General features: G+C 49.7%; 1 protein-coding gene across 1 annotated transcript in view; it reads right to left on the minus strand.

Annotated features, from left to right (window-relative positions):
• FRMPD3 (FERM and PDZ domain containing 3) overlaps positions 1–20,243 on the minus strand; it is a 60,960-nt gene that overhangs the window by 30,929 nt on the left and 9,788 nt on the right. Inside the window, 6 exon segments of the mRNA XM_040629389.1 lie at positions 94–220; positions 559–695; positions 5,062–5,181; positions 6,873–7,004; positions 9,729–9,836; positions 13,571–13,675. Of these exon segments, the coding sequence (XP_040485323.1) occupies positions 94–220; positions 559–695; positions 5,062–5,181; positions 6,873–7,004; positions 9,729–9,836; positions 13,571–13,675 (729 nt within the window).

The following is a 20,243-nucleotide window of genomic DNA, read 5'->3' on the forward strand; positions in this document are numbered from 1 at the left end:
GGGGCAGAAGACTGGACCTGCTGGGAAACCACACAGGAGAGCCCCACAGCCACTAGCGCCTGAGCAGGGCGCCCAGTGGATGACACCAGGTACCTTGGTGCCGCTGGAAGGGTGTGTCTGGTGGGCCTTCAGTTGCTGAGAGAGAGATTTCCGCAGATTCTTCTCTTTGATGCCCTGTAGGAGGGAGGGGGGAAGAAAGGGTTCCAGGCCCCATTCCTTCCTAAAAGCAGAAGAAAAGCAAGAAATTAGTGAGGACCACAAAGTGGGACAGAGAAAAGAATATGGTGAGGCAGAAATTACATCTGAGAGGCAGAGGGAGGGGTGGAGCCTGCAAGAAAAAGAAAGAGGGATGGGGGCAAGAGATCCCATTGGCCATGATTCCCTGGTAGAAGCTGGAGCTCGAAGGCATCACTGTCTAGGTGTGAGGAATCGTAATTTTCACTCCCACCCCAGGGCCCTATGTTCCTAAAAAGCATACCACAGCTCAACCATTGCGCTTTCTCCCTCTACAGCTATTTGCCGCCTTCCCGAAGGGTGAAGGGCCCTGGCACAACTCACTCCACATTCTTGAGCGAGATCTTCTGACTAGGTCGAGTGGCCGAGACTGTGATATAGATGTGGAGGGCAGCGAGCCCCAAAAGCATCTCTGGCTTGGGGTCCATTCCAAAGCGTTCGCGGATAACATCGTTCCGACTCTGCAGAAGAGGGCAGTCCAAACCTGTCAGTTAAAAAAGATGTTCCCTCTCCACGCCCCCCACCCCACCCTCCAACCCTGATCTACTCCCTTGCATCCCAGAAAAGAACTGTGGTGTCCAGTAAGACATTCTAGATAAAGGGGAGGAGGAAGTTTCTACCATTGGGGGAGAGGCAACAGAAGAACCTTGGGTCTCAGGGACACTCTTTTGCTTCATTCAGCAGATCCTGGACAGGTGTCTCAGGGACAGATGTGCACAAGGGGGAGGCCCAAATGGGCAGAACATCTAGGCCACTGCAAATGTGAGACACGGCATCACTCTCTTTCTTTTGTCTTGTTACAAGAGGTCTCAACGTTACTCGCCAGCCGTACAGGGATCCTCAACTAGCTCAGATAGGAATAAAGAGAGACACTGGGAGGAGCTCTCCATAGCACTCTGACCCCAAAGCCCAGGGTGAGAGATAGATCGCAGGGATGGGGCCGATACTCTGTTTTTGGGGTCCGAAGTTCAAAAGCAGCAGTGAGTCAATCTTCTCTGTTATCCTGAAGGGGGTCCCCTGGACCTACTGGCTAAGGTGTGACAGCCCCCCAGACCCTGAGGGTCAGAGTCCCAGCTCTTGATGATTCAGCCTAGGTTAGATCAGTTGCCTATTTGGTTGAGGTGAAACCATGGTGAGTTGAGGGACTAGGGAGCCACAGTGGTATCACTGCAGCATAAGAGAGAGTGGAAAAGGAATGCTTCATCTGTGATCATCTATATAGAAAATCCAATGGAATCTACCAAACGCCTACTAAAACTAATGAGTTAGCAAGGCCGCAGGACATAAGAGCAACGCACAAAACCCAATTGCGTTTCTCCGTGCTTGTGACAAACAATTGGAAATTCAAATTAAAAGTCAAAACCATTTATAATAGCATCAAAAACTATAAAATAATTAAGGATAAATCTGTCAAAATAAATGAAAGTCCTGTACAATGAAAAGTAGAATTTCTTGATGAGAGAAATTAAAGAAAACCTAAATAAATAAGACTTGGTATTCATAAGATGTCAATTCTCCCCAAATTGATCTATAGATTCAACTCAACCCCAATCACAATCACAGCAGATTTTTGGTGGAAACTGACAAGCTAATTCTAAAATGCAATGCAAAGGACTCACGATGACCAAAACAACTTTGAAAAAGAAGACCCAAGTTAGAGAATAAGTGTTACTTGATTTTAAGACAAAGCTACAGTAATCAAGAGTGTGATGTTGGCATAAAAACAGACAAGCAGATCAATAAAGAGTTCAGAAATAGACCTACACCTTTATAGACAACTGATTTTTGACAAAGGTGCAAAGACAAGACAGTGGGGAAAGGATAGTCTTTTTCAACAAATGGTGCAGGCACAGCTGGATGTCCATATATAAAGAGAGTGAGAGAGAGAGAAGTGTGGTTGATACCTTCTACTGTATAAAAAAATTATGTCAAAATGGATCACACACCTAAATATAAAACCTAAAACGCTAAAACTTCTAGAAAAAAAAGGTGAAGATCTCTGTGACCTTGGGTTAGGCAAGGATTTCTTCCATATGGCATCACGAGCATGATCTATAAAAGCATTATCCATCAAAGAACAAACTGAGAAACTGGACTTCATTAAAATTAAAACATTTGCTCAGTAGAAGACACTGTTCAGAGACTGAAAAGAGAAGCCACAGACTGGGAGAGAAAACTGCAAATAACATATCCAACAAGCAACTGGTATTCAGGATATATAAGGAAGTCTCATAACTCAGTAATAAGAAGATGAAAAACTCCAATAAAAAAGGAGGCAAAAGATTTGAAAAGACACTTCACCAAAAAAAAGATGTATGCTGGTAAACAAACACATGAAAAGATGTTTAACATTATTAGTCGGTGGGAAATGCAAGTGAGATACCAAGATACCACTGAATACTATTAAAATGACTAAAAAAAAATACTGACAATACCAAGTGCTGATAAGGATATAGAGAAACTGGAACTCTTATACGTCGCTGGTGGGAATGTAAAATGGTACTGCCACTTTGGAACACAGTATTGGAGCTTCTTTTTAAAAAATGAAAGGAAGAGAGATCTCCCATATGATCAAACCATTCCATCCTTAGGTATTTACCCAAGAGAAAAGAGAGCACCTGTCATACAAAGACTTGTGCATGAATGTTCATAGAAGCTTTGTTCGTAGTAGCCCAAACCTGGAAACAACTCAAATGTCCATCAGCAGGCAAACTGATAAAAACACTTTGGTACATCCATACCATGGAATGCTACTCAATAATAAACAGGAAGGGAATAATGAAATACACAAGGGCAGATCTCAAAATCTAGAAATCTGAACTAATCTACAGTGATGGAAAGCAGATCAGTGGTTGCCTGGGGACTGGGGGTGGGGAGGAAATTCCTCAGAAGCCTGAGGAAACTTTTGGGGGGCGCTGGATATGCTCAATATCTTGATTGTGGTGATGGTTTCATGGGCATAAACATATGTCAAAACCTATCAAATTGTTGTTTTAAATATGTGCGGTTTATGCATCAGTTAGACCTCAATAGAGCTGTTCGATATAAAAAAGAAGAAATTGCAAGTGAAGTCCATACCATCAAGAAGGGGAGGGACAGGGTGGACATGGTCTTGACACCAAATTCCAAAACAATTAAACCAAGATGATCCCTGGATGCTTGCATGAAGAAATTTAGGGCCAACAAAATGAGAACTTAACTTAAAAAATTCATAGAGGAACCCTAACTCCGTGCCCCCAGAGTGCTGGTAGAGGAGCCCAGGGCTGTCTGAGAAATGTTCCTCACATTTTGGATCGTGAGTAGGGGCAACCGTGATGTCTTCCAGCACATCTGCAGGTGTCAGAGACATCATCAGAGAGGAGTCTGGAGATTATTTTTCTCCTCTTGTCAAGCACTCTGTACGTTCTATGGGCACCTAGGACCCAACACATCCCCAAAAGACCTCATCTTTTCCCCAGACCCATTCCGGAAACTCCCTGTATTCCTTAACTTGGAGAATGATACCACCTCTTCCAGACACGCACCGAGTCAAAGCCCATTGGTTCTACCTTTTCATTATCTCGTGAATCCCTTCCCCCGCACCATCCAAAACTGCCCTGGTCTGGCCTCCAGCCTGTCTCCCCAGTAGCTGCCCCGCTGGTGTACTTCCTCGGCACCTATGCGATCTTTCCAAGTTGCTCACCTGCCCAGGCTGCTCTCCTTCCCACACTTCTTTACCCCTGGCTACCCCCGAGAATCACCCGAGGAATTTAGAAAGCATCCACGTTTGGAGCCCGTTCCCATAGGTTTTGATTGATTTGGTCGAGGGTAGAGCAGAACATTTTTGTTCCCAAACCTTCTCCGAGAATTCTAAGTGCAGCGAGGGCCAAGACCCACTGCCCTAAAGCAGCGGTTCCCAAATGCCACTGGGCATCAGAATCCCTCAGAGGGCTTGTTAACCCACAGGCCTGAATCATTTTGGAGCCTACGCATATCAAGAACTGGCAGGCCCTTCACCACCTGCTTCCGTGCTGTCCCATCTCATGTTTCATTGCTCCTCACCTCTCATTCCGCACTCCAGGCGTGAGAATCTGTCCACAGTTCTCCCAACATCCCGGGTTGTTTCATGCCACCAAGCCTTTGCAGATGCCCTCCCCTTTGCCTAGAATGTGCCCCTTCCATTCCCTCTCCACAGACAGCAAGCTTTCGCTCATCCTTCACGGCTAAGAGCACGCATGCATCACTTCCTCTGTGAAGCCTCCCCTGTCCTCCTCCCAAGAAGAGCTGGCAAACGGCTTCCTGGCTGCTCCTGCTGACATCGTACTCTGCCATCATCATAGGACAGTCACGCTGTTTTATATTTACTTGTGCACATGTCTGTCTATGAGATCTAGTGCGCTGGGACAATTCTTTTGTTTACCTTGGTGGCCAGCACCTAGCCCAGGGCCTGCTTCGGCGTGAGCGCTCAGCAAATGTTTCTGGATGAACTCAACTGGGAATCATCTCCATCCGGGAGTGAGGCATTGGGGGTGGGGACCCCCCATTACCCAAATGGGCTTGGTAAACCTTGGGATCCTGTGATGGTGACAGAGTGACACGGGTTGTTTGCTGCCCCAAACTGATGAGATCTGTCCAGACACCTAGGTGGGACTTGAGCCACAGCCGGCTCTGGTCACCAGGCTAAACAACGTGGCCGTGGCCCACAACAGTAACAGAAAAGGAGAGGGCCTTCAGAGCTACCTGGAGGTTGGAGTAACTTACATAGCGACTTCATAGTGATGGCAGAACAGCCTGACTGCTTGTTTGTCCATGGGTCTGTCTGTCTGGGTATCCCCAATCAGACTCTACCTGGATGTACAGGTACTCGAAAGCAGCAGGGTCCCGACGCAGCAGTTCCACGGGGTCTTTGGGAAAGAAGCTAATTCGGAAGAGGCATTTCATTCCTTGGTAGTGTGTCCGTTGTACCACCTGAATCCCGGGGATGAGAGGGGTGAGGAAAAGAGATCTGGGAATCCGTGGCCCATGGCCGTAGCGGTGACAGCCAGCTTGGTGCCTCTTCAAGGCAGGGCTTGGGGCTGAGCGACGTGGCTGCTTACCACTGCCTCCCACCCGGCCCACCCCAATTCTCCTTCGAGAAAAGGGCTTGCCTGCCCTTCTGGTCCAACGTGACTAGAATTTTGTTTTTGTTTTTAATTTTTTTAAAAAAGATTTTATCTATTTATTTGAGGAGAGAAAGAGAGAGACGGGGAGGGGGAGAGAGAGAGAGAGAGAGAGAGAGAGAGCACTAGCAGTGTGAGAGGCAGAGGGAGAAGCAGACTCCCTGCTGAGCAGGGAGCCTGATGCAGGGCTTGATACAAGAACTCTGGAACCGTGACCTGAGCCGAAGGCAGACGCTTAACTGACTGAGCCACCCAGGCGCCCCAAGGTGACTAGGATTTTTTGAATCACTGAACCAGGACATGTACTTTATCAACAATGGGGTCTAAGGCCCAAGATACGAGATGAGAAGAGAGCGCTCCTGGTAACATCTCCGACTCTTTTCTTGCTGCGGGGCTAATGCCTTTAACCTTGCAGAGAAGCCCAGTTCCAGCAGAGTAAGTGGCTGATTAAAAGTCAAACGAAGCTTTAAAATCCCACTGCAGGGATAGGTGAGACAAGCTGGCCATGTAGGAGTAACTGCTGAAGCTGCCTTAGGTCACGATGATTCATGACACAACTCCTCCTCCTCTTGGAGATGTTGGAGATTTTTTTTTTTTGCAATAAAAAAGTTTAAAATCCCATTGGGAAAAAGAGATTGGATTCAGAAGGCCTCTTGAGGGGCGGGGGGTGGGGCTGCATAGGCCTCCCTTCCAAGCTAACCATCTTCCCTCCACAGGTGGGAACCTGTGAGGCTCTGGACAGAGAGCTAACCTTGAAGAATTGGTCTTTTCTAAAATCCTTTCTTTTGTGTGTGTGTGTGTGTGTGTGTGTGTGTGTGTGTGTGTGTGATTATGGTTTTTGTTGCACTTCCATTTAGGCATTTCTTCCCAATCGTCCCTCTCCAATTCCTTCCCTCCCTCTCTGGGAGTCCTGCTTGGCCCTGGTGGGCTTCCCTGGCTCTTCTTGGTGCTTCCCCATTGCTGAAGTACCAGCCTGCCTCTTCTGGCTCTCCCCAGCCTCTTTCTCTTATTCTGCCTTGGAAGTGATGTGGGTGACATGCTGCCCAGCCCCCACTCAGCCCATTCTCAGCCCACACTTGTGCCGGCCTCGGTGGTCTCAGTAGACTCCATTTGTTGACCTTTTCACATTAAAGCCTTCATCGAAAGGCCCAGTTTCCTCGCGGAGGCAGAGAAGTCTAGCAAGCAGGGCCTCCAGGAGACAGGAGGCTTGACACCGCTCTCCATCTCAGCGTTCTGGGAGCCATGCAGTGACTCACTGCCCCACACCTTCCCTGCTAGAGACCAAGGCTAACAATCTTCATGCCCTTATCAGGTCACAAGGAACATCGCCCAAAGCCCGCCGGATGTGGGTAGTATAGACCTTAACTGAGAACTGTTACTTCTGGGGGGCTGGCTGGCTGAGGAAATCATTATGAATTTTCCAGAAAGAGGGTACCCGGAATCCTCTTCTCTAGTAGAGGCCACAGGCAGCTCTCCAGCAAGGTCCAGTGGGTTACTTACATAAGCCAGGGGCTGCTTGTCCTGGAGAAGCAGGAACTTGTGGTTCTGCTCCGGCCCGGCATACTCAAGGACCAGAGCAAAGTGCTCAATGTACCTTAGGGAAAGACGGTCCTGTAATGTTACCATCACATCCTGTGGAAGAGAAGAGAGCCTTGAGAGGCAGATACATTCCAGTTCTATGCCACTCTCGGCACCAAACATGGGAGAGGGGGACTGCACTCCAAGACAGGTGGCCCTGGGGAGGAGGTGGAGGCCGGGAGAGTGGCCAGATGGAGACACAGGCCCTTAGGGTGGCCCAGGCATTCTCCAGGATGAAGAGAGTGACCCATGACTACTTGGGCCCTGGGGAACACCAAAGGTACAGGGTGGTAGAGGGAGAGGTTTCTGAACTTGGCCTGGGCAGGCACATGGCAAGAGGTGGTCATGGCCCTCCCTCCCTCCTTCTCTCCTTCCAGTCAACAAAATGTTTTCGGAGTGCTTACCAAGCGGGCCATTGAATAAGGAAGGCACTACGCTGCTTCTTCCCCCACCTGACATAAGTCAGAACGTTCACTCTAGTTTGTCCATCAACCCTTTCCTCAGGAACTAACAAAAGCAAGAGCCACGATTACATGATTAAAAAGTAGGCTATTTCTGGATTCATAATCTAAATTGAACGACTTGAGTTACTGGCAAAATGTTCATTTTTGATCGTAGCTGGCTTTCAGAGACGATTAATTTAGCAACTTGAAAAATGTGTCCACGCAGAGGAACCATGTCACGTGTCTTGTGTACCGTCATAAATCTGACTACTTCGGGGCTCTGTCTGCTCTGCTGCCCTACTTTTAATATTAGGATGTCTGCAAACATACCCTTGGGGGCTGCCCAGATGTCAGTTTTGAGACTTCTGCCATCTATTTGCTGTGACTTCAGCACACACTGGGCGGCAATGTGTGTGTGTGTGTGTGTGTGTGTTCATGCAGTCAGCACAGCTCAGCCCCCAGAGGCCAGAAAGTGGCTGGCTTGGGAACGCGCAGCTCCCTTACAGCCAGAGTTGCCAAACAAGCCCCTCAGTGAACATTCAAAGACGTTAAGCCATTCAAATGTGAGGCTGCAAACTGGTGGGTACTTGAGAGTATCTCTTTGTAGCGTCTAAGTAGTCACAGAGGCCCCAGTGTGGCCGGAGCTCTGGCGGGGACAAATGAGGTTTTCTTTGCCATTTGGCTGCACTGGGATTGTGGGTGGCCAAGCTGGTGATTTGCCAACTGGTGTGACAAGTGGAACAGCCCCCGTGCCAGGCTGTCGATTCACCCAGGTACCTCTCTGGGACAAGTGGCTTGGCAGCCTGTCCGAGTTCCCATGAATGGCCAGCGCATCTTCCCTGAGGTCAGGGTGAGCTCACAAGCCAGGGGACACTGCTACTCTGGAAGGCTGGGGCTACCTGGAGGCAACAATGTCATTGTGTCACTGGGTCACTGTGAGGTCGGGGGACGCTCGGAGAAGCCTCTGAGGGGAATGAGAGGAGCAAATGTTCTGGTGTGGGGACAGATCTGTGGGGGACAGGAATAAATGCCACGGAGGATTCTGACGCAGAGAGGCAGCCGCATCTGGAGGAGGGGCATTTGGACACCTCCGGGTGCCCTAGTTGTGCTTCGATGTCCCTCCCATCGGCTGAGACCTCCGGTAGGCAAGAGACCATCCCAGGGCACCCTAAGGAATATGTTTTGGTCCTAGGCCCCTTGGGGGACCCACCCAGGCCTAAGCCTTCCAAAGAGACTCTCAGTTCCACCGACATGGGGTAGGCCTGGTGCTACTGGTACTTTGGGCAGGACAATTCTTTGTCATTCAGGGACTGTGTCACTCCCTGTGGGACACTCAGCATCTCTGACCCTGAGGCACTGTCAGTAGCACCCCAAACCATGGGATGACCCCAAATTCCTCAATGCCATCTGGGAGGGGAGTGGGAGCTCTGGCCGAGAACCACCGGCGAGGCTGACTCTGAACACCGATAATGCCTCTTAGGGACAGATCCTGGCGCAGGGGTTTCTTTCTTTATAGGGTTGTCTTGGCCCCAGCCTGGGGACCTCAGGACGCCTATGAGCCAGGGTGGGTGTTCTGGGCAGATAGATGCTATTCCATTGGTTGTATGGAAATTCATTCTGGGGATGGCATTCTCTTTCTAGAGAGGGTCCAGAAGAAGCAGGAGCGGTTATTTCTGTCCCAGATCAGAGTTGAACCTGAGGGGATAATTGTTTCATTGCCTCTCGTCCTCAGGACGAAGGGAATCACTACAGCATTTAGACGGCTGGCTGAGCTCTTAAGAAATCACAGTGCAGTAATTGCTCTTCCTACGAAAGGAATAGCCAAAGGGACTGTTGCTGGACGTTTCAAATCTTGGTTCAGTGCTTAAGATCTGGTGGTTACTTAAAAAGCAAAGCACGGCTAAGCTAATCTCCCAAGAGACTGTGTGTGTTGATTTCTGTGAGTAAATGTGCATTGGTGTTATTGTAGCAATATAAATCACTGTTGCTTTATAAATGTTGTTAAGGACCTTCACACTCCTTGGCTCCTAAGAGTCTTGAAGGACCCATATAACACGGACACAAAGTAGTTCACAAGTAGGTGTGTACACACAGTACACTCATGCTTGTGCACGCAGACACACAGACATATGTAGTTGGCACTCAGATTTCCCCGCCCCCCCCCATCCGAGGGCTGCGTGTTCTTGCAGCCTGGGGTTCACGGAGACAGAAGCTCCAAGGCCACCCTGCTCTCCAGCAGCAACTCTCCACAGACTCAGAGACACCCAGGAACCAGCAGCCGTGTGTGCCCCAGAGAGGGCAAAGGCTGACCCGAGAGAGGAGACTCTGTATGTACCTTAACAGTGGTCCGGCCATCAAAAGTGAATGATTTGATCTGCCCATTTTCTAAGAAAACCTTCAGGACGTTGGGGATGAGGAGAAGAGCTTCTTTCTTCAGCATTTTCTGTGAATAGGCAGGGAAAGGTCAAGGAGAGGGGCTCATTTAGAAGGTGGAGGGAAGCCAGAGGAAGGGTATAGAAAGGAAGAGAAGGGAGCGAGTGAAGGAGACAGGGAGCCAAAGATATGGAAGGACAAGGAGACAGAAGAAAGAAGAGATCAGTGATCATGCTACCTGCAGACCAGAACCAAATTCTCTAAGGAAACATTGGGCCATATCAAAAGTTCACCCTTCATTCGGTATCACGGAGCACCCTCATTCCACTGCAGTTCAACGTTCCACAACATAGGGTGGTATGTGGCCCACAGAGACCACCACACACTAAAGAGCAGACGGAAGGCCTCCCGAGGGCCCATCTCCCTCGTCTGCTCTTATATCCTGACACTTCCCTTTCCACCAGGCCTTTTACACACCGAGATCACGTCCACATCCAACCCCCTGGCCCCATAGTCTCCTAGGTCCTTTCTGACCTGGCCCCTACCTACTTGAGAGTCCAGTCTTGCCAGTCCAGGCACCCACCCTGTCCTTTCATGCCTCCATACCTCTGACAACTGATCGTTCAGGGACTGTGTCACTCCCTGCAGAACACTTAGCATCTCCGACCCTGAGACACTCTGACCCTGAGACACTCAACGCCAATAGCATTCCAAATCGTCGGGGTGACCCACAACACCCTCCAACATTTCCAGAAGCTCTCTGAGAGTGGGCAGTACTGACCCTGACTGAGAACCACTGGGAAAGCCCATGTCTGAACACCCGATAAGTTCTTAGCGAAAGTTTTCCTAGCCCAGGTGTTCCTTGATTTATAGAGTGGTGCATGTTAAGTTCTTAATAATAAATATGTGTTAAATAATGACTGTTCTCTCTGCCTTCCTCTTTCCCTCCTTGGCCCACTCCTACTCATCCTTCAAAACCCAGCTTAAGTACAATTTCTATAAAGTCTTGTCCAAACTCATCAGGTACTTGGACCTGGTGTCCCTCTGTGATCTCAGAGCAACGTCACACACCTCTTTCAGTGTTCTCAGCATATTCTTGAAGAATGTTTGTCTTTCACAAATGGTGAACTTGGAGCGCATCCACAGCCCTAGTCCATCTTTGTAGTTCCCACACTGAGCAGAGTTCCTGGCACACGGCTGGTGCTCAGTACATGGGTGCAGAATATATGAGCAGTAGATGCTTAATATGTGCTTACTTGAATGATTAGAATCATCAGGAGAGTCCAGTCATTTCCCTGGGCCATCACCAGGTCTATATGAATCGAAAAGCTGCCTAGGATGGCCAGAAATCCTTAAGTCAGTGGGCATTCACTGAGCCTCTCATATATGCGCCACACTATGCTAAGTAAGCTCCATGCGGGCCAGGCAAAAATAGAGGACTGGGTTTGGTCTTATAGTCTTGTTGTAGAGACCAGGTACAACTACACGAATCCACTAGAGAGCAATTATAAAACCAAAACCAAACCAAGAGGTATAAGACAGGTAAGATTTCCTAGGTGAGGCGAATTAGATTTTGATTTTGAAGGAGATGGTGGGTGTAGACCATTAGAGAGGCCAGAAGAGGGACAGTCCACATCTAGGGACTGCCATGGACATGAAAAAATGAACAAGCAAGTCCTCCCGGGTTGGGGTTTGGTTGGCGGTGGTGGGGAGCCAGGAGTGGGTACAAAGTTGGAAAAGTGTGACTCCCTGGTTCTCGCCCCGATCCCGAGATGCCTTGCTCGTACCAAGCCAGAGGCCCTGGATCCCCAGGCTGATGGCACTCAGCAGTGGCAGGTTTTATTTAGCACACTGGGTTGGACTCAGATAATTACTTAATTGATTTTGCTTAAAAATAGACTTGGCAAGGAACGCCCACAGGATTTATTTTTGCTCTGGCTGCTTAATAAAGCCCCGGAACACCGAGGCAAAGGGATGATAGGACAGCCTTGGAGTCACCTGGGCCTGGACTCCCCTAGGTCCCAACCAATGGTGAGGCTGCTAGGGTCCACACTGGTGACATGGGAAGTGGAGGTTGTGACATCAGGTCACTTCCTGAGCTCAGCTAGAGTGGGAAGATTGAGGTCTGTCTGTCTGTCTGTCTCTCAGTCAAGAGCCTCACACTGCACGTGGTGGCCTGTCCAGGAGCGACAGCAGGAACCCTGGGTGGGTCCTAGCCTCTCTGGGGCATTTGCTTTCAGGCTGGTCTGGGGTGAGGGCTTCATCTTGCCTGTGGATAGCTGAGATGTATGGAGAGGGGAGTCACGGTGGAGAGAGGGGAGAGTGGGGAAGGGGGAGTGGAAGGGAGAAGCAGAGAGGGGAATAGAAAGGGAAGGGAGAGGTAGAAGGGAGGTTCTCCCTGGGTGGTCTGGTCTTGACTGATTACTCTGTAACGCTGAGAGGGGATAGTCTGTCATTTCCAGATTCAATTTGCATTTCCTCTGGCTTTTCGAGAGCTCAGGACACATATGTCACCTTAGTGGCTCGGCCCTAAGGGTGTCCTTCATCATGATCTGCAGGGTTTCCACGCTGCTTCCTCTTCTCTCTGCTCACCAAACCCCCCACACCCCACCACGACTTCTCTTGAACCTCTTCTGCTAGGACAGAGATGGAGCCCAACTACCAACTATGTGACGGCTTCCCCAGGGGGACCCTGGAGGCCCCTGGGCTTCTCAGGCTTCCCTAAGCCAGGATGGAAGTGACCTGGGCTGAGGCTGGGGATGAGTGCCAGCGAAAAGGCGACAGAAGACACCTGTGTCCTCTAACCCTTCTTCTGAGTGGCTCTGCTTCAAAGAACTACACAAGTGCCTGGCACCCCACTGATTTTCCCACTTAGGCTGGGCCTGCTGGCTCATCTCGGCTGCAGCTGTGCCTCCGTAGACATGCCACGGGCCTCCCGGGAGCCCAGCCCGCAGAAGCCTGCAAAAGCGCACAGATGCCTGTTAGTTCGGGCTCTCCCCGCCCCTACCCCCACCTGGCTATCATGGACTTCTCCAGACTCCAGACTCCAGGCGCGGGCCATGATCCATGACTGCTTAACACACACCTCTCTGTTCTCCACCCATCTCTTCTCATGGCTTATCTGGAGCCGACAGCTCAGCTCGTGCAAACTCCCACAGAGCAGTGAGAAAGACTGCGGGCTGGCCACGACCCCCCACCCCATCCCCAGCCTGGCAGCTGCATGGCAATGGACTGTCAAGCATCACCTGCTCCTTGAAACCATACCACCCAGTGCGGGATGCTGTGTGGTCTCAATCTGACCTACTTCCCCCCGACACCCCGACATCACTGAGTGGTATCCAGTGGCAGGGAAGAGGTGTTTATTTTGCATCCCTTGCGGTGCTGGGGACACAGCAGGTGCCTACTCAGAGCTCTGTGACAATGAGAGTCTGTACCATTTCCCCCAGGCTGCTCTCTGGTGTCTTCTCCCATCAAGATGTACCGTTGCGGGACCACTTTAATGCGAAGAGATCTCGATTTCACCAGCGGATCTTCAGGAACCCGCTATCTTCTCCTTCCTGCTTCTGTCAAGTAGCCCAGAGATGTTTGTGGCGCGCTGGCTCTGAGTGTAAGCTACGGCGCTAGCGATGCCCCATACTCCTAACTCGCTACTAGCCTGGAGCCCCGTGGTCCTCCCCCTCCAACCCCGTTCGCATGCTGCCCACTCCGAGGAGCAGCAGATGAGCGCTTGCTCCAGAGCGAGACCTCTGTGGCCAGGCCGATTCTAGCCAAGGGCCGAGGACAGGGAGCTAAAGCTGCACTTACTGCGTCCGTTTCTCCAACAGCCACCTGCTCAGAAAATCGGACCTTCGCAGGATTCGATCTCAGCCTGGCCTTCTTTGCAGCGCTGATGAAGGCAGATTTGGGGGACTGGAAAAAGAACAGAGGGCCGGTGAGTTCTCCATCCCTGGGAAAAACCTGACCTTTGCCACGCTGGAGTTCAGATGTCTCAGCACGGGGTACACTTTGCCTTACTGATCAATAAGTCAATAAATAAGTATTGATTCCCTACTAGGTGCAAAGCAATGTGCTAAGTGCTTCCTTCTACGATTGGTGTGTTCTGAAAAAAGCTGGGCATGAATTGAATTTGGGTACACTGAATCCCATTATTAACACTCCAGGCCTAGGGGAGTTTGCAAAAATTCTTTAGTAATAACATACACTGAATGATTATATATTTGGTTTTCGTAGTGTGAGATGTTCCCAAACGGTGGCTTTTATTACATCCGAATACAAGCATCTCAAAGGAGTTACGGGAATGATCTCATTCATCTCATAGATATGCCCCGCCCCCAGGAAGGAGATTATAGAAAATGATTCAAGGAAAATCAGGAGTCTTGCTGAGGGGCCCCCTCATGTCTTTGGGGGCATTTATTCATTTGCGCGGCAAATTTGGGGAGGACCTCCTATCCGCAGGCACTGTTCTAGGTGATGAGGAATTCAGCAGTGAGCAACACAAAGCTCCCGGCCTCAAAAAGCATCCATCAAGCAGGATCTGACAGACAATAAACAAATCAATACCTTTTCGGTAGCAAAGGACCTAGAGGCCAAATCAAGCAGGGTGAAGGGCTACACGAGAGAATGCATGAGCGAGGAGGGGTGAGTGATGAGGGCATTAGTTTAGACTGGATGGTCAGGGGAGACCTCTCAGAGGAGGTGACATTTAAGCAGAGTCCGGAAGCAAGTGAGGGAGACAGAGTCTCCCAGGCAGAAAGAATGGTAAAGGCTCTGAGGTGGGATGGGGATGGGGATGTGTGAGGAATGACAAGGAAGCCCGGTGTGGCCAGAGCAGAGCGGCGGAGGGGGAGCCAGAGGGATGGCGCTCAAAGAGGCAGGTGGGGGCTGGGTCACGTAGGGCCTTGTCAGCCATGGCAAGAACTTTGGACTTGACTCCACTGGAGGGTTTTAAGCAGATAGGGTCTGACTTGAATTTTCAAAGGATGCCTCTGGCTGCGGTGTGGAAAACAGTGTAGGAGGGTTGACGTTCAAAGTAGGGAGACCAGTTTGGAGTCTCCTGTAATAGTACAGTTAAAATATGATGGTGGCTTGGGTTAGGGTAGTAATAATCGAGGCGATGAAAAGGGAGTGAATTCTGGATCTATTCTGAAGATAGAACTGAGCTGATGTGTTGACGGATTGGATGTGGGAGGTGAGAAAAAGAGAGGAGTCAACTGGAAGAACAGAGTTGCCACTTACTAAGATGAGCAGGACTAGGGGGTACATCAGGTTTGGGGCTTCTTCAAGCCACCTCCCCTACCAGCTTTGTCAGGGAGCTTTCGAGTCCCACAATCAAGAATCCCTGAGAGTTAAGGCCCCCGAAGGCCCCTGGCAGCTGGGAAGGGAACCATTAGGCAATCTTGTGCCATTAACACTGCAGTTGAAATCCATTTACCAGATCAGCCCCAGGAGGGGAGGGCCCTAAGATACAGACACACCAGAAACAAACATCCTCATCAGGTCTCCGGCCCTGGTCCCAGCTGTGTTCTCTTCCGGAGCTAGCAATCTCATTCCCCACAGAGGGCAGATTGCAGAAAGCCACCTGTTCAACCCAAGTGCACTTGAACCTCAGGTGCTGGGTCTCGGTCCTGGCTGCGTGGCAGAAACAGTGGGACAGCTTTCAAAACCCCTGATGCCCAGGCCCCGCCCCAGATCAATGACCTCAAATTCCTGGGGCTGGCGCCCAGGTATTGGTATTTTTTTTTTTTTTAAGTTTCCAGTGACTCCGAAATGCTGCTAAGGTTGCGGGGAACTACTGAGCTAAAGGAACGGTAGACTCCGGTTTGTTGGCAGCAGACAATACAGCACAACTAAATCCAGGGCTGGAGATCGTTGCAGAAAGTGATTACAGTATTGATTATTCGTGGGAGTCAAGAAATGCCTTTGTGTGTTGTGCAGCTTGGTGCTTAAATCCTGCGCAGAGGCTGCAGGCTGCAGCAGGAGCACAGGCAGGGGCAAGACAGAATGATCTGGAGCTACGTCCAGGCAGCTCTGCTTGGCTCTGTCTCCACAGTAGTCCAAATGTCCATCTGAGGCACCACAGACACGAGGCAGGTGAAATCTTCACTTCTACCCGTCACCCCCTCCTTTTTCTGTAAGCACCTGTCATCGGATGCCTTCCTGCACCTCGTGGAACGAGGCATCTCTAAAGGCCTCAGTGGGCCACGTAGTCTGCCCTTCATTTTTACACGTGAAAAAGGAGGCCTGGGAAGAGGATATGGTTTGCTCAAAGTATCAAAATAATTTGGTAGTGGAGCTGAAATTAGAAACCAGATTTCCCATGTCTTGGATTGGCCACTAGGCTGGGTGTCCATTCCGATCTTTCCCCCACTGGTTCCGATTCAACCGATTCCTATTCAATGGACCTCTGACCATCTGAAGGACAGCAACTGGTATCCTTCTATATCTTCACCTATGAGGAGGGGACAGCCTCCTTGGGATCCCTACCAAAAGTCCCAGATTGGATCCTATCCGACAGATACGACTATATACAAAAGATTCAGATATTTATAAGAGCAAAATCATGAAGGAGGAAGAGGAATTGTCAATATTTTCAGGGACTGTAATCATTTCAGGTGTCTGTGGTAGAGCTATTTTCGGCTTGTTCGTGCCTCGTTCCTCATTGACCCTTGTCCTGCCCGTCTCTAAGACTCTGTCCTATTCTCAGTCTTTAGCCTTGATCACTGATGGTGACTCACTCACTGCCAGCTGGCCTCAGCTACATGTCATGGACTCACGTCTAGCCTGAAGCCTCCATACAAGTGACGTCTGCCTTGCTGTGGGATAGGCGGGGCTCTCAAAGGTCGCCCTGTTCTGAAGCATCTTTGAAGCTCAGCCACAGGGCCTGAAGTTCTTAATGCTAGGGTCACTCCTTTGAATGAAAATACTGAGAATCGGAAAGGCCCTGATCAAAGCGTGAATGCAGTATTGGGGAGGAGTAATGGACACAATTCCGGGGTCTGCGGACTGCCGGCCTGCCTGGGCCAAATCCTGCCCACCACGTGTTTTTGTAAATAAAACTTCATCAGAACACGGCCGTGATCTTCACTTAGGCACGGCCTATCATTTCTTTTGCAACTATCATGCATCACCTAGAAAGCTTACAATATTTCCTAGACAGCCCTTTACGGAAAAAAAGTTTGCTGACCCCCGCAACTAACTCGTTAGCACACACTCCCCACTGTTTCTAAAACTTTCCTGATGGTAAGAATCACTGGGGAGCCCTTGCTGAAGCACGGATTTCCAGGCCCATGCTAGATTTAAAAAAAGTCAGAATCTCTAGGAGCATAAAGCATAGAAATTTATATTGTTGAAAATGTCCTAGCCCATTAAGCAGAGATTAATTGAGTACCTTCAAGCTGGGACATCTGAGCTCTTCACTGACCCCATTTTTTCCCCTCAAGCAGTTGGAAACCTCATTTTGCAACAGGCACCCTTGCTGGTGAAAACGAATTTTGGCTGGAAACACGGAACCAGAAGCACGAAGCAGCTCTGGGGCCACTGTAAGCCCCCTGAGGCAAATATGAAGCCAGCAGCTCAGTGAAATACCCAATAGAGGAGAGAGTCTGCCTCTCCCTCAGGACTGAATTCAGCAGCTGGTGATACTCTGACCGATTTTTTTTTAATTTGGTGGCTCTATTAGTACAGATTCCAGGGTTGGGTTCAAAGTCAGGTATATGGCCCAACATTTTAGTGCAAAATAGGGCCCTGCTTGGATTGTGAGAGGACGAAGCTCAGGTTCCTGAAACGCCAACAACCTCCTAGCCTCCTTTCCGCTGGTTCATTGTCTTTGACACCTGAGCCTGCTTATAAGCAACTCCCAGAGCAACCACTGCGGAAGTCTGGGATGACGGAGGGCCATCCCGGTTTCACCGGACTGCTGATAAGGGACCCAGGGCCTTCCTATCTGCACTCGGGGCCTAGAGGTGAACATGTCCTCTCTCTGGCTTCCAAGGCCCCCTGCGAGCCACACATGACCCTCATTCCTCATCTCTGGCCCCAACAGGTGGTTCTGCCCACAGTTCCCTGGGCACACCAGGCTGCTTCCCACTTCCAGTGCCCACCTCATGCTGCCTCTTCACCATCCCTGCCCTTCTGGGCCCTCTGTGTCCCCCCTGCTTAGCTAAATGCCATCTCTAAAGCTCAGCTCAAATTCTGCCTTGGTTCTGAGTTCTTCCCCAATTCCTCCAGTCCCCTGCCCAGATTTCCTATAGTACTCTCCCTGCCCCTTTCTTTCCAGAGAGATAGAGGTGGGGGGAGGGGCAGAGGGAGAGAATCTTAAGCAGGCTCCACGCCCAGCTCCGAGGCTGACATGAAGCTCGATCCCACGATCCAGAGATCATGACCTGAGCCAAAACCAAGAGTCAGACGCTTCACTGACTGAGCCACCCAGGCACCCCCTAGTACCCCTTGTTAATCCACACTGCCAGCACTCATGTCCCCCACCAGGTTGTAAGAGATGGGATTTTATATTACTGTATCTATCCCTAGCACCAAGCATAGAATAGGCACAGAATAAAAGATAGCAGTTGATTGTTAAGATTCATAATGAATTAGTTCACCAATTCGGCAAATATGGTTTGAGTACCTACATCTGCCAGGACTATACCAAGCTCTGTGGAAAACTAGTGCTTCTGCAGTAGTTCCCATTATTTTGGCCTTTTTTTCTGGGCAGGTGGCTCCAAGCCGAGGGGATCCTAGTTCTTTAGGTATAGGTACGTCTTCAGTACTGGAAAACTAGAGTTTCATTTGAAGGGACTGTCTACTTTCTTCACCGGGGCCCTTCTAGGTCATGACAAAGTACTTTAAAAGTATTTATTGAGGGCATACCATGTGCCAAGGTCTAAGGGTACCAAAATTAATACATATTGAGTCAATCATGGGGGACAGTCGGTCACTCAAAGATTAAGGAACACCTTTAAATACATATGGGCGTAAAAAGTGGCTATCGAGGCAGTAGGGTTGGAGGTGCCCTGGGAATGGACCCCTGTGATCACCCCACTAAAATACCCTCCATAGTCTGCCATCATAAAAGTCACTCCTTTAAAAGAACAATGTCATCTGAGAGACTACATATTAGATCAGTAGCTCTTGATATGCATCTTGGCTGCATAAGAATCATTTTGGAAGCCTTTTTGAAAGACCAACACCTGGGGCCCATCCCCAAATCTTCTAATTCAATTGCTCAGGGCTAGAGCCTGAGTATCAATAGTTTTAAGAGCTTCTCAGGTGGTTCTAATGTATAGCCAGGGCCAAGAGCCACTGTAGTACTGGACCCTCCTCAGCCACGGAATATAGAAGCCGGAAGGAGCCTTAGAGGTATAAAGACTCGTGGGCCACGGGCTGGACCTATTGGGAAACTGTCTTCTGGAAGACGCGGTAATCCAGCTTGAACATGATGGGAGTTTGGTAAGAGGTGGCAGTCTCCATGCAGCCGTAGGATGCCAAGTGCGTGCCGTGGACGCTGGACTATGCTCTGTGACGCAGGGGCTATCACACTGAACATATGCTGGGGGGTGTCGATAAGCCTGCATCGTAACTTGAGAGAAGATTCTCTGTCTTGGTCAATTTTTGTGACTCATGGTAGTTACGTTTCAGAAAGTCACCTCGAACGCTGAACAAATGAATACTGAACAGTTGTTCCTAAGGGAAATGTGTGTGTGTGTGTGTGTGTGTGTGTGTGTGTGTATGTCTCACACAGATTATACTTTTGAATTCTAAAAACAACTCATCCTGGTAGATTCTATTTTATTTCACTAGGAGAAAATGAAGTTCTGAAGTGTGAAGTGACTTGCCTGAGGCCGCCCCACTAACAGGTGCCAGAGTTGGGATTCAAATCCCATCCAACTGTTCCAGAGCCTGAGCTTCTTACACTACACTGTGCTGCTCCCTGCCATCTCCATCTTCTGGACACCTCCATGTGACAGCTGGAACAAGATGTCAGAGTGCTGCCTTATTTGACCTCAGCCGGAAATGTGTGCATTGGGAGACTCAAATTTTTCAAGCTCTGCCTGTCTGCAAGTGACCAGGAGAGCACCATAGGTCTCAATTTGGGGGTTACAAATAGATTTTCAGGAGTAGGTGAACTTGCACATACAGAATCTGCGAATGGTGAGGATCGAATATACATGTAGGCAAGGCTGACAGTGAGCTGGGATGCACTGGGGTGGCCATAGCTGTTATGAAATAGTGAGGGTTTCTTTCACGCTGATTGGTAAGTAGCCACTGCCCTAAGCTTCCTGGGTGACACCTGACCTCTCCCCCAGGACCACTTTACCAATGGTCAACTGAAGGGTTAATACTTGGCACAATCGGGAGGCCTCCAAGACTCTGCTCCAGTGCCCATGGCTGGCTTACATTCCGACCGAATGGCTCCGACTGTACAGGTTAATCGTTTTGACTAGCGCCCCTGTGTCCGTGTGCTCACTTCTATGCTCCAAGG

Source organism: Ursus maritimus (assembly GCF_017311325.1).
Source record: "Ursus maritimus isolate PB19 chromosome X unlocalized genomic scaffold, ASM1731132v1 scaffold_X1, whole genome shotgun sequence".
Classification (NCBI taxonomy): domain Eukaryota; kingdom Metazoa; phylum Chordata; class Mammalia; order Carnivora; family Ursidae; genus Ursus; species Ursus maritimus.